At 36.4% G+C, this 13618-nt stretch overlaps 1 protein-coding gene across 13 annotated transcripts in view; it reads left to right on the top strand.

Moving 5' to 3' along the window:
* MYO3B (myosin IIIB) overlaps window positions 1–13618 on the top strand; it is a 201484-nt gene that overhangs the window by 29469 nt on the left and 158397 nt on the right. For 12 of the 13 annotated variants that reach the window (XM_027636968.1, XM_027636971.1, XM_027636969.1 and 9 more), the window contains 4 exons: window positions 320–454; window positions 3778–3882; window positions 4146–4245; window positions 7769–7845. In XM_027636968.1, the coding sequence (XP_027492769.1) occupies window positions 320–454; window positions 3778–3882; window positions 4146–4245; window positions 7769–7845 (417 nt within the window). Of the gene's footprint in view, window positions 1–319; window positions 455–1886; window positions 1974–3777; window positions 3883–4145; window positions 4246–7768; window positions 7846–13618 lie in introns of those variants that run through there. The other variant, XM_027636978.1, reaches the window with a different exon arrangement.

Genomic DNA, 13618 nt, shown 5'->3' with positions numbered 1-13618 from the left:
TGTAAATTTCTTATTTAGACAACTGAGCAAAGTTAAGTATGATTTTTAATTTTCTTGTTTAAGTATATTATGCACTGAAAAATGCTTGAAGAACAACTGCTTGCTTTACATAGGCTTCACTTTTCTGTATGTAAAAAGAGCAAAAATGGCATGATTTGGTGTGCATTAAATTTACAGTTTAGTGTAACTTCAACTGCATTAAAGTAAAACCATTTAAAAGTACAAACTAATAAATGGTTCTTTTTATCCACGAGAGTTTATTCTTGTTTTGTTGAGAGTAACTGTCTTTATATGTTCTGTGTGTTTGTTTTTTATGTAGGATGTAGATGAAGAAATTGAAGCTGAATATAATATTTTGCAGTTTCTTCCCAATCATCCTAATGTTGTTAGATTTTATGGCATGTTTTACAAAGCAGATCAATATGTGGGAGGACAGCTCTGGCTAGTACTTGAGGTAAAAACATTTTGATTATGTTACAGCTTACCTAGAAAATGTGGTTGGGTTTTTGTTTGTTATTGCTAAAGAGTCACAGGCTTTCATGATTCTCAGTTTGGGGTCTTTAAGGACTGTTGATAGATGATGTGTGGTAGCCTGCTGTTGAAAATCACATCCATTTGAAAGTTTGTTCAGTAGGGAATGTCCTTACATTTAATTTCTGTTCAAGTTGCTACATTCTGCCTCCAAAATAAACAGCTCCTTTTTTTTCTTATTGGAGGAAACATTAGATAAGACATTTCTCTAAACTTTTGGAAAACTCAAGCACTTGAGACGAATGCAAAAGATGATGAAGTAGTAACATGAAGGGCAGTTAACAAATAAGCTGCCTACTGAAGAAGTGGACAGTGAAAGTGTAGTGGGAAAGTCTGTTTTATGGTAATTTAAAACTAGAGACTGGTTGTTAACTCTTCTTGTTCAGCAACAGTCAGTATTCTTACAATGTCAAATGTACTTTGGTGGTCTTGTTTCCAGTTAAGTGACTGCCAAAGGTTGTTGCAAGATGAGGATTTCTTCTATGTGCTTTCTAGGCTTAATTGATACAGAACTCTGCACAGACAGTTACTGCTCTCAGGGGCAGTAACGGACCATTCAGACCTTAATCTCTGTCATAACCAGACTGGTAAAAGTTAGGATTCACTTTTTAATTATTGATTTAGAAATGCCACTCCCTGTTTTTGAATGATAACTGGAATCAGAATAGGGAATCTTCATTTCCATTTTAAGTTAATCCCAACAATACATCTAACTTCTGTGTACTGGAGAAGCATGTAGCTTGAATGAAAAATTTTAGATTGTTTCATCTTAAGTTTCAGTAACTATTAAAAAGGAATGTTAGTGGGTTTGTTTTGGTGTTGTTTTTTACTGTATGCATGCTGGCATCATGTTGGATTTGGGCTTGGTTTCCAGTGTGTTTTCTCTCTAAGTACAAGTGTATTGTTTCTAAAAGATCCATCAAGTGCCATATAACAAAATTTTGTAAAACAAAATCTAGACATACTCTATGTAACAAAATTGACTGTAGAATTTGAGCAGGTCAGTACGTTTGTATAGACTCTGTCAATTAAATAGGTACATTTCAGGTGGTTCTTGGTGCATATTATCCAAAGTTTTGAAGCAATTTGACACTATATGTATCAAACACTAAATGTGTTTTCCTTATACGGACAAATTTACCAGACAAGGCAAACTATTTTTTGCCTTGGAATTTACATGCAAATTTATGTATGCATAGCAGTTACTTGTTATATTATAAATTAATGACACATTTTCAGTAAAAGGGAATATACAGAGTATTCAGACTTTGATCCTTGAGTCTTTGATGAAATACATTCATTTGATGTGTGACTTCCAAAATTTGTAATAAAAAGGTAGAATTTTTTTCCTTTAGGCACAGTTTTGCCATGTTTACTCAGTCCAAGCAGGGCCTTACTTTGATAACTGCCTATGATGAGGAAGGGTAGCAAAAATGGACACCAAAAGTATTTTTATGATGATGCAAGTCTTGGACAACTCACTAAGCAAACTTCCCTACTTTTCCATTTAAATGTGCATCACTCCACCTTTTAAAGTATTGCCATTAAGTATGAAGTGATAATGAAGTTTTCAAATTAATTTTGTCCAAGATTTTTGCTGTCAAGAATAGTGTCACTGACAGCTGCAGGAGTGTTTGTGGGATATGTTTATTTTCAGAGTCAGTCATTCATTTAACATATGGTACCAAACAGCTGTCAGTCTGTATTACTTTTCAGTCAGAACCAGCTTGGGGTTTTTTTGAAGTTAGGGCATACTTTTATATATTTTATTTTCAGGCTAGAGGTAAGTTTCATACAGCCCGTCTCAACAGAATAGTTAGCACAATTAAAGCAATAAATAAAAAACTTTGACATAATGGCTTGTCAGCAAGTGTTTAAGCATGGAAAGAAAAACATGCACTTTCATGTAAATACATATGATGATTGATACTGAGCTGAATGCTCCCACCTAATTTATTAAAATAAAAAAATAAATTCACTAATGAATTCTACTAATGAATTAAAAAATAAAGTCAATTTCTGCGGAACTTACCAGTGTTTTCAGTGAAAAAATTTTGCTTCAAGAACTTATTTACGTAAAGGATGTCTTGTTTATCATGTGATCCAGTCCTTTCCATGAACTAAAACTTTCAGTCTAGTGAAATTTTTTGGATACAAGTGGAAGTTAGTAATAAATTAAGGAAAATATTAACATATAACAGAAATTTGTGATTGAATTGATAAACAGTTTATAAAAGCTATTTGAAATATGCAAAACTTGAGAGTTTGTGTTTTCATACCGTTCTCCTGATTTACGCTGTAGTACTTTAACTGGTAATGTAAAATGAACTTATGTTGAAATTCATGTGATTCTGTATGGCAGAAACGTTGGTAAGGGTGGTGGCTACAAAAACAGGTATAGAAGAGAAAATTCAATGAGAGAAAGGCAGTCACTTTTCCCATCTTTTTCTTTTTTTTTGTCCAACAATTCTGAATATTAAGGTAATAAAAGGACACAGAAAGAGGAGAAAGGATAGAGACGAATGCCTGCTTAGAGCAGCATGGACAGTAAATTATAGTGTGGGTGAGAACATATTTACAAAGATTCTAATTTTGATTTTTCTCCTCCTCTTTTGTTATATGGCAGCCCACTGGTAGGAAATGCTTGCAAGAACCTGCTTTTCTGGATTAGAATGTATCTCTTTTGTTGATAGCACATGGCATTAAATCAGAGTATAGAGATATGGCTTCTGTCTACTTTATAGTGCATGTCATCAGGAGCATTGATGGAGTGAAAGTGTAAAATGACTGGAATTTGTTACCTCCCAGTTGTCAAGAGCATCAGTATTTTCTGTCTGGCCTTTTCTTTGCACAGAAGGATTTTTTTGAAAAGGCAATGCACATATTGTTGGGAAATAATCAAATAATGTAAATTGGATTTATAAATCCTCTTTTAACATCAAATTACAGTCCTGTTCATAATATTTTGATTTTTAGTGATGTTTTATAAACTACAGTTTATAATCTTCAGTTTTCACTTCCCTTCCCCCACCCAGGCTGCTGTGATTTATTAATAACATTGCTAATAAAATGTGTTCTAAGGTGGAGTAACAGCATAAATAATTGCAAGGGGAAAATCTAGTTTTCTCCAGACTTGTTGTGCAGTGCAGTTTTGCACATTAAGTGTTTATAGCCTAGTGATGTATAGTATTGAGTAATTGAGAACTTGTTTTTTTTCCGTCCTTACAACTCCTCCCCCCTTCACAGCTGTGCAATGGAGGTTCTGTCACAGAGCTTGTCAAAGGGCTGCTGAAGTGTGGCCGAAGGTTGGATGAAGCTATAATCTCATACATCTTATATGGTGCTCTCTTGGTAAGGATGTTCGTTGGGCTTGCAATGACAGCAGAGGGTGCAATTTACTCATCTCCTACATCCATTTTCCATTTATAAAGTATGGTAATGCTGACAATATTATGTGGGCTATTATAGCAGCAGGGGTTGTGTCAAGGCGTGTAATGCGGTGCACAGATGCTTCTATAGAGTATGTGCAGATTGTCTTCATTACATTCACTAATAGTAGGGTAATTGTTTTTAAATAAGGGAGTAAACTTATTTTTGTTACTGCTGGTATATAGGGCCTCCAGCATTTACACAATAACCGGATCATTCATCGTGATGTGAAAGGGAACAACATTCTCCTGACAACAGAAGGTGGAGTCAAGCTCGTTGACTTTGGTAATGACCACTTCCCCTTTGTTTTTCTGATACATGCAGTTCAGCCAAAGGCATTTGTATACTTTCCCCTGAGAAGGCAGAATGCCACAGTAAGAGACTTTTTCAGAAGGATACTCAGAATTATTCTGAGAAGGAAAAATGCTGAAGGAAGCTGATTTCAGCAAGAAAAAAAATTCTAACTAAAAATCAGTAATAGACTTTTTAACTTTTAAAAGCTTAAACTTAATTTAATAATTTAAAAAGTTACGAGGTACCATTTTATTTACAAAGCTCTTTTGCATTTCACAAGGAATATCAGTTTCAGGGCAGTTGTCCTCCTAATTTAAATTTAGATATTCTATCTTTTGCATATGAAAAGGAAACATACTTTCTGAAATGGTTTTGCTAGCCTTAAGCATATTTTTTCCCTCTGAGCAGAAGGTAAAATAGTCCCTTGGGTCCAAAACCCAACATCCATTTAATTTGTAATTATTACTGTTAGATTTGAGCACTGCCAGTCTGGAAGCATCATAAGAAACAGGAGGGAGGCAGGAAGGAAGGGAAGGAGGGAAATAGAAACCGATTGGCAATAGAATTTAAGTCATTTCAGCTTTTTTTTCCTGCTTGGAACACACACTTAGAAAAATAAAGAAATGCTTTAATCCCTCAGATATGTGTGCAAGGGAATGGCAATTTTATTAGAGGTAACAGATGCAGATTATTTGTAATATGATTTATTAATGAAACCCTATAATACATAAAGTAATTGTCATTGAGAATAGTAGTGTGTGAATAACAGATGTTTGTTTAGCGGTGCATGAAGGTAAAGAAAAATGTTCACAAAAGAATGGGGGTAAAATAGTGTGCCAAAAAAAATCTGCAAATACTTTTTATTTTTTAAATCCTAAAATATTTATGTAGTGGAAAGAAAATTTAATATCGATGATGTCATGGTATTATGAATTTAATATAAAAATCTATTGAAGATGCTGAAGTAAGTTCAGAAATAAGAGACTCCTTAGTGTCTTTTAGGGACAGAAATTCATTGTTTTGAATGGTAAAGACAGCAATTAAAATAGTGTAGGGAGAAACATATGGCCTAAAGCAAAACTCAGAGTGAGTCTCTGACTGACTACAAGGGAGGAAGATCCCTTCTCACTTGAGGTAATTTTGGCAGAGTAATCTTTGTTTGTATTCCATTATGGGAAAAGTTGGCTTTTCTCCCCAAAGCAAAATGTGTTTATCAGATGTATTAGAGGCCTTAGCTGCAGCAGAAGCGAAGCTTCCAAAGACACAACTCCAAGTGGCACATTCAAGGAAACCGAGGATCCCAATCTTTCTGGTGTCCCATGGGTCTCTTTGATTTCACATTTATGTTTCAGGGTTTTTTTCCTACTTTTTAAATTACAACAGTAATACTAGAACATTAAAACAAACATGACAGGATCAGAAAAAAATGTGAGTTAAATCTCAAGTGTTCCCTAATGCTTTATGGTTTAGGAAATGCCAAGAAATGCCCACATAACTATGGACTTTCTGACTAAAGAAGCATCAAGTGCCAAGCTTCTATTAAGTTGCTATTTTTCCCCGTCTAGTCCACAGCTGTAGTCACAGAGAAGAGATTCTGGAAATGATTTAGGACTGAGTCACGGGTGATATTGTTTGTAGAGCTGTTTTGTCTCATTTGCTGCAGAAAGTGAAAGATACGTAGTGCAATTGCAAGGTGTTCAAGAAGAGAAGGGACTTGCAATTCAGAAAGTTAAATGGCATCAAATTGGAGACTATTCTTGCTTCTGCCAGTGTTTCTCTGTGATGTTGGAGGGTCACATCAAACTCTGTTCCTCGTTTCCCAATAGCTAGTTTGAAACATCTTGGCCCCCTTTGCAGAAGAACTATGTGTTCTTGAACTGCAGCTGAGATCTGTTGCAACTCTACTTGAGGCATGTGGAGTGCCTGAAAAGTGAAAGATCTCAGATTAAGTACCCAAACACAGTGGATGCTTTGGATATTTTTAGGTTAATCCCTGGAACTAATAATCCTCTGCCAGTTTGTGGGAATGTTAAGCAGATTTATTGTTTGGTGAGTGGGGAAAGAAACATGTCAAAATAAAATAAATAATAATTTCAAATTTAGTATAGGATTGGATATATTAAATAAGTAGTGAGAATTCAAATCAGTGGGGTTTAAAAAATTAAATTATGACATATTCAGTGAATTCCATCCATTCTGTCCACAGAATGAGACACAATCTTGATTTAAAAAGTTCCTTCGTATTCAAGTCTGTACGTATGGATATTAGGTCACAGAGAGGGTTACACAGATATCTTTAATTGAGACTTTTCTTTCCTTTATTGCTGACTTTACAGCTTGTTTTTTCAATGTAACACACATTTCTTCCCTCAATTGCTCTTGACAGCCTAATATATTTGAATAAATGATGGTCACAATATAAGTTGACCTAAAATGTCTGCAACTTATCATTCATTTATTCTCATGCTCTCTCTCTCAGCTCTTTGGTATTTTGCACTGTTTTGGAATATCCCTAGATAGCAGCTAGGAATTAAGCTAGCTGAAGAGAGATCACAGTGAAATGCACAGAGGCTTTAACAGCCATTAACTGTTTCACAGCAATACTCAGGAAGTCACTGAAGACTTGCAATTGCACAAAATGGAAAACTAACACAGAATTGAATGTTGAAGCCAGCACTCAAATAATTTAACTTATGAATCCCAGTTTTTTATTTACTGGCATCAGTCAGTGTGTATATATGTGTTTCTGCCCATTTTTGTCTCTGGGTAATGCCACAGAGGCAAACCACTGTGGTTTTTGTTTTTAAAAAATGTTAAAGCAAAAATATATTTTTAAGTCAATGTTGGATTTGTGTCGACTCATTGGAATGCTGCTGGGCTGAACTCCATCAATTATATGTTGACTAGAGCACAGAAGATTTGCTGTGAAAGTTCATTCTGATTTGTTAACATTGTTTGATTGCACTCTAATTCATTCTTTTGGGGTTTTTTCAGTTGTGCTTCAGTAGTCCAGCTCCAGTCAGCAAAGCTCTGATCCGAAAGTTTTGTTTTAAGTATGGGCTTAGTTCCTTAAGTACAAGCTGCAGTGTAAGCTTGGGCTTCTGAGCTTTTCTCAGTAGGGAAAGATTTAAGCAAGTGCATAAGTGTTTTGTTGAACAGGAGCTTCTGCAAATACGCTAGTGAGCAAGTTTCCCACCAATGATGATCAGAGAGTCAATTTCTGAAAAGGAAGTTTTAAAGTCAAGTTGTGATATTTGGGTGCCAGTTCAATTTTTTAGTGTGAATGAAAGTGCTTCAAACTGCGAGCCATTCACCAAAAATCTCTCAGCAATTCTGAATGAAAACAGCAATCTGATATTAAACAAATAATTCAGTGCAAATGCTGCACGTCCTTTGGCCAGGCGTTCTGCAGCTGTGCTCCCAGGCTTGGGGTTTGTGTTCCAGATACTTGAAATAAACTGGCTGAAATGACAATGAATTTAATGCCAAGTTTCTTTGATCTGTTTTACTGCAGGTGTTTCAGCCCAGCTCACCAGCACGCGGCTACGCAGAAACACCTCAGTGGGGACACCCTTTTGGATGGCACCTGAGGTAGGCAAATGTGCCTGAGTTGTCTCCATTCTTTGCAATGCACACTTTGTTGCCACTTTCACATAGGTTCCCCTAAGGCTTTGTTTCTGCCTTACATCTAGGCCTCTGTTCAGAAAAAATAGTATACTATTAGAGTATACAAAATGGATTTCTAATAAGTTTCATTATTTTATTCTGTTTAGTGTTTCTGTAAAAGTACAGCAATCTACAAATAACCGAGGGTCCTTGAAAATGTTACAACTTTCCAGACAAAAATTGTATGTATTGCAAATACAGACTGGGAGGAGAAGGAGGAATTCCTTTTTTCCAGTCTTGCTATAGGACTCTGCAAAACCCTGACTCAGCTATGTATTCTTTAATCATTGACTGGGGACCTACACACTTAAACATGTGGACTAGCATAGGTTAAAAATGGAGAAAAATAATATACAGGTGACTTAGCCAAGTATCTTAGACCATATTTTTACCTATTACTTCCCAGACATAACCCTTTTCCTTCTATTTCATTTAATGCACTGTTGAACAAAAGTCCTGTGCATACTTTCCCAAACACCAGATTTTGGGGTGAAAGATGTCAATCTTTGCCCTCCCTTCACTAAGGAACAAAAAGTACTTCTGAAATGTATAGATTATAAAACTTAAAAACAAAGATTGAAAAAAGAGTAGTCTTTATTTTTAAGTTGTTCAGCCTTTGTAACAGTAAAAGTCTTTTCTGTTAAAGCCATACAAATTTGGGGCAATTGGAATGGAATTTGCATGTGTTACAAATACACACAGGTCTGTTTCTGTATGTCAAAGGGTTAAAAGTATTCTTGCAAACATTTGTTTTAAAGCATTTTATACTTTTTATACATTTATTTTTGTTGCTAAGGAAACCTGATTATAGCTGAGCAGAGAAAAGATGCTGCAACGGGTCCAAAATTGATCTCACACAGTCTCACAAAGAATAGTTGATATTTTACCATCTCCATAACAACCAGTTTACGTCACAAAGGAGACACAAGATACCTTAGAAACCACTGTGCAAGCACTATTTATGGAATCACCTCAGTTTAGAAATCACATTTCTAAAATGAGACCTTTATAAAATACTTCTCTAGATAATAATGGACATATTATGAAATATTTTATTGAACTTGGATTAATATAGGTTATTTTTATTGTATTGTTTTGCTTGAATAATGGCCATCAAAGGTAGTAATCATATCAAATTTATTTTCCCTTCTCTCTTGAAAATATTAATTCTTGTGTTAAAAAGCCAAAGAGATAAGAAGATATTTTGAGCTGAAAAATTTTGACCTGAAAATACAACACACATGTAACCAAGGTGTGTTGTGTGCACAGCACATCAAACAGGAACAGGAGTAGCTCTGAATGCTTCCTGTTCTGAAAAGATTTGTTGAAACAACCAATCCAGTACCATAAACATGGTAACCCATATCACATTTGCAGGCCTGTGTATGACCTGCAGATCAGGCTCCATAGATGTAACAAAACAGCTGTAAGGTGCTCAGATATCCATTATACTGTGGTTGAAATGGCTTTTAAATGTTGCATAACACATGTGCTCAAGTCACTACAGTTGCTCTCTTTGTGTTCATATAAATGACAGATTTCAAGTGAGGTGTGAAGTGCAATTTATTTCTGGGGAGATCTTTCTGGTATTTTTAAAATATGCAGCCTGATTTTTATGTGAAAGATTAGGACTGCAATAAGCTGAAAAGCTCTGCTTGGGTAACAGCTTATTAGGAACAGTGTTTTCTAGATTAGACTGTGGTGAGATCAGTAAACACTAGAAAGGCACTTAACTCAGTGTTTTGCACTCAGTTGCAAAAAACTTGCTGCCTAAAGGTTTTTGACGTAGGGTAGAATTTATGTCAAACCCCAAAATACCATAAAATAACTGGACAGGACTGAAATGTTACTAATCAGGGAAATAGAAGGCATGAAGACTTTTTTTTTTTTAATTAGACTTTTACTATCCATGTGTGAAACATAGAGACCTCAGTCAATATGTAAGGTAATTGTGGTATCTCATCTCATGGTGAGAAAGATGGATTTAATCTGAAGGGTGAGAGAAGAGGGGAGATGAGAATCCTTGCTTTGGAGGAAGGGACTGCAGGAGTGTTTCAGAGTGAAATGAACCTGACAGGGCATATTTTCAAATGTAAACCCCAGGAAAATAAAACCTGAAGAAGAATGATGCAGAATTATTCAATCTGACAGGAATAATTGGATGTGATCAGGAGACAGATATGCTGGAAACTGGAATCACTAGATCAACCTGGGTTAGGAATAGTCTGTAAAATCAAGAAAACCATCATATTTTAAGATTAAGTTTGCACAGCATATCAAAGGGATTGTATGGCATGGTAGTTGCAATACCAAAAGCTCATAGGAAAATAGCAGTGACTGAGGGTGGCATAAGGAATGTGTTCAACTCACTGTTCTTCCTGGCAGCACTCAAAGCAGCTTAACATTTTTGACTCAAACATCTTGGCTCCTTTTTCCTCATGACTGTGAGACTTGTTTAGCAGTATCAGGACAAATACAAAAGATCTGTCCTTCAGCATTTGTTTTGAGCAGAGCTTGTAATTAACAAAAATTTTTCTGAAAAATGAAAATATAGGTAAAAACTGGGCTTTGAGGAAGCAACAGGATAAGTCAGTTTGAGAGCAGCTTTAAAGTAGACTCAGTGAAAATCAATAACTGCTACTTAACCTAATTACTGTTGTCTCACACTTACAAACACAGACTTGCAGAAACTGAAACACTGGATACAGGTATACTAAGAAAAGATAAATAGGCCAGTATAGTGTTAGTATGTTTAAAACTGCCTATTGCCAAACACTTAAGTTACCTAAAATCTTCTTCTAATATGCAGAAATAAATTGTGTTGTATGCTAGCAGGTCGAATCAGATTTGAAGCTTTTGAACTTCATTACATCTGTACACATTTTGAACTACTTTACATCTGTAGTCCTAAACATTAACATGTCTTGTTTTCTACCTCCAGAGCATAACTAACGTTTGAAGAAAATCTAGTTCGAATAAAATTGCAGTTTTCTTTTTCCACAAATACAATTAGGTTATCGTTATCTAGCTGGAAACTTAACTCTTGAAACAAGCAGTTAGGATATCACAGAATAACAGAATCACAGGATCAATTAGACTGGAAAAGACCTCGAGATCAATTCCAACCTATGACTGAACACCACCATGTCAACCAGACCATGGCACTAAGTGCCACTTCCAGTCTTTCCTTAAGCACCTTCAGGGACGGTGACTCCACCACCTTCCTGGCAGCCCATTCCAATGTCTAATCATATTTTCTGAAATTCTTCCTGGTGTCCACCTAAACCTCCTCTCATCCTGTCACTAGTTGCCTGGGAGAAGAGGCCAACCTCCACCTGGCTACAACCTCCTTTCAAGCAGTTGTAGAGAGTGATGAGGTCATCCCTGAGCAGCAGGACAGCGCCAGCGAGCTCTCCCTGAAGACCTAGTTCTGGCAGAATGCATCACCTCCTCCTTTGCCTCCAGGAGAGCTTGCCTCCAGGAGAGCTTACCTCCATGTGGGCTGGCATGGCAGGATGGGGTTGAAAAGTACATGGCTGCTGGAGGGAACCTCAGGGAATGTTGCCAGTAACCTTGATAACATATCCGTAGTCTTGTGAAGGGATGTGGAGGAGTTGCAGATGCTTCTGTTTTGTTCTAACAGCTATGGAGGGATTGTAAAGCTTTCGTGTTGAGTGTTTAAAGATTTAGAAGACAAATCAAAACAACAAGCGCAAAACAGCAGAGAAAAACATTTCAATACCACACTGCTCTGCACTGAGATCCCTACATGAAATATGTTTACTTATGAGGCTGGAGTTGCCTCTTAGTTTTTGCGGTCTTTGTGAAAGACCATTTACAAATTTGTATGAGGTGTACAGTGTGTACACTTACATCTCAGAAGTAAATCTGTGGATCAGAAGCAAAATGTGTCTATTAATATGAGTAGTGTTAAGTCTGTGATGGTCTTGTGGTATAAAAACAAGATTTGTGTGCTTGAAAGCTTATGTGTTTTTCCTCACTGTATCATTTGGTCTAACAAAAGGTATTACGCTTCCCTACAAATCTAACCTGCTGCTAGAGCAGTCTAGTGGTCTCAGGAATAGTTCACTTCGGTGAGTTAAAAATAAAAATTGATTACTCACAGTTGTTAAAATTTGACTACTTGATGTGTTATTAATTTACAATGAGTCAATGTTAATTTTGATAATTACTTATAAGACTTATTTAAGATATTAACTACTACTTTGGTAGTAAAATAAGTATTGCTTATTTTGGTAACATTTCTAACAATGTAACCGTTTTCTGAAACACCATGGAAAAATTTCTATGATGATACTAAATAAAGAACTGAAATCCAGAGAAGAAAATGCAAGAATATGAAACAAATTTGAATTGTAAATTTACTTTTTCTTAATTACATGAATGTGCTTGAGGGGAGGGAGGGAGGGAAAGAGGAAGTGGGGGAGAGGTAGAGGTAGATAGATATCACTTTGTTCTGGCTAATTCGGTATCCTCGGTGCTGCTAAATGCTGTCATGAAAGACATTTTTGGTTTCGGTGTGTAGGAATTGGAAGAATATTTAATATTATATTTCCAATGTAAATAAATGAAGTTGGGTTGCATAGTGTCAGGTGGAGCACAGAAACTGAGTTGTTTTTTTCGTTTGACTGGCATAGCTAGTGCTTTTGTTCTCCTTGCAGCAAGGGTAGCATTTTTGTGCCACGTTCGTTTTACATACGCAGTGCTTTTCAGCACAGTGCTCACACACCACATAAGCTGCTTAGTTGGCTACGTCAGCGGAGCACACACTGCCTCACTTCAGGAGCGTCAGCCTTTCTGACTCCTTCTGTGGGTGGGTCCCTAGCACTCAGTGTGGAGCAGTCATCTCCAGGGAGCACATCTGTGCTGCTGTTGTTAGTATTGTGTATGCTGGCAGCTCTGCTTTTGTACGTGCACTGTATATACTGAGGCAAAGTGAAAGTAAGTTCACTTCTAATAATTCTGGGTAAACTTGAAAGGGTTTGATGTATTTTGCTTCAGCTAAACATACCTATAGCTTCCTCCCTCTGCACGAGTCAGTATGACCACTGCACGAATTACAGGTAGTTCTCCATATTACTTGTTTTCCTTCTTTTAAATCCACCTTTGGTCTACTTATGTTCTTGATGAAGTTCAAAGAAATATTTGTATTGATTTCGGAACAGGCAGAATTATATCCTTGAATATAAAGTTTTCTTGTCAGGGTGTGAATCGTCTTCTGTATCTCCGTGAATTTTTTGTTTCTGAACAAATTATAAATCACACAAAATGCCTAGACACTGATTCCTCTTAATCTCCCTGAGTTCCTGTGACCAATTTGTTAATGTATTGTTTTTTACAGACCTGTGAATTCCCCTTCACTTCATTCTCTACCAGTGTGACCCTCAGCACAATTAGTGTTGACAACTATCATAACACTGTCTGTTTCTCTGTGCTGTTTAGGTGCTTTTCAACCTAACAGCAGTGTAGCTGGGTATGAAACCATGATGAAATTACAACTAAAACGAAAGGTGACAGCGGTCTCCTTAGCAAGCCAAGCCATTGTGTACATGTAAGCAACCCTTGCTGAAGTGAAAGACTTGGTGCTTATTACCATGGTGTTTACTAGGAAATATCAAGATGAACTACATCACCTTCTGAAGCTTTGGCATGAACATGTTTGCAGCAAAGCAAACTA

Source organism: Corapipo altera, unplaced genomic scaffold (genome assembly GCF_003945725.1).
Source record: "Corapipo altera isolate COAL_440 unplaced genomic scaffold, ASM394572v1 45, whole genome shotgun sequence".
In the NCBI taxonomy this organism is placed as follows: domain Eukaryota; kingdom Metazoa; phylum Chordata; class Aves; order Passeriformes; family Pipridae; genus Corapipo; species Corapipo altera.
The sequence above is the reverse complement of the archived record's forward strand: the minus strand, read 5'-3'. Positions and strand labels throughout refer to the sequence as shown.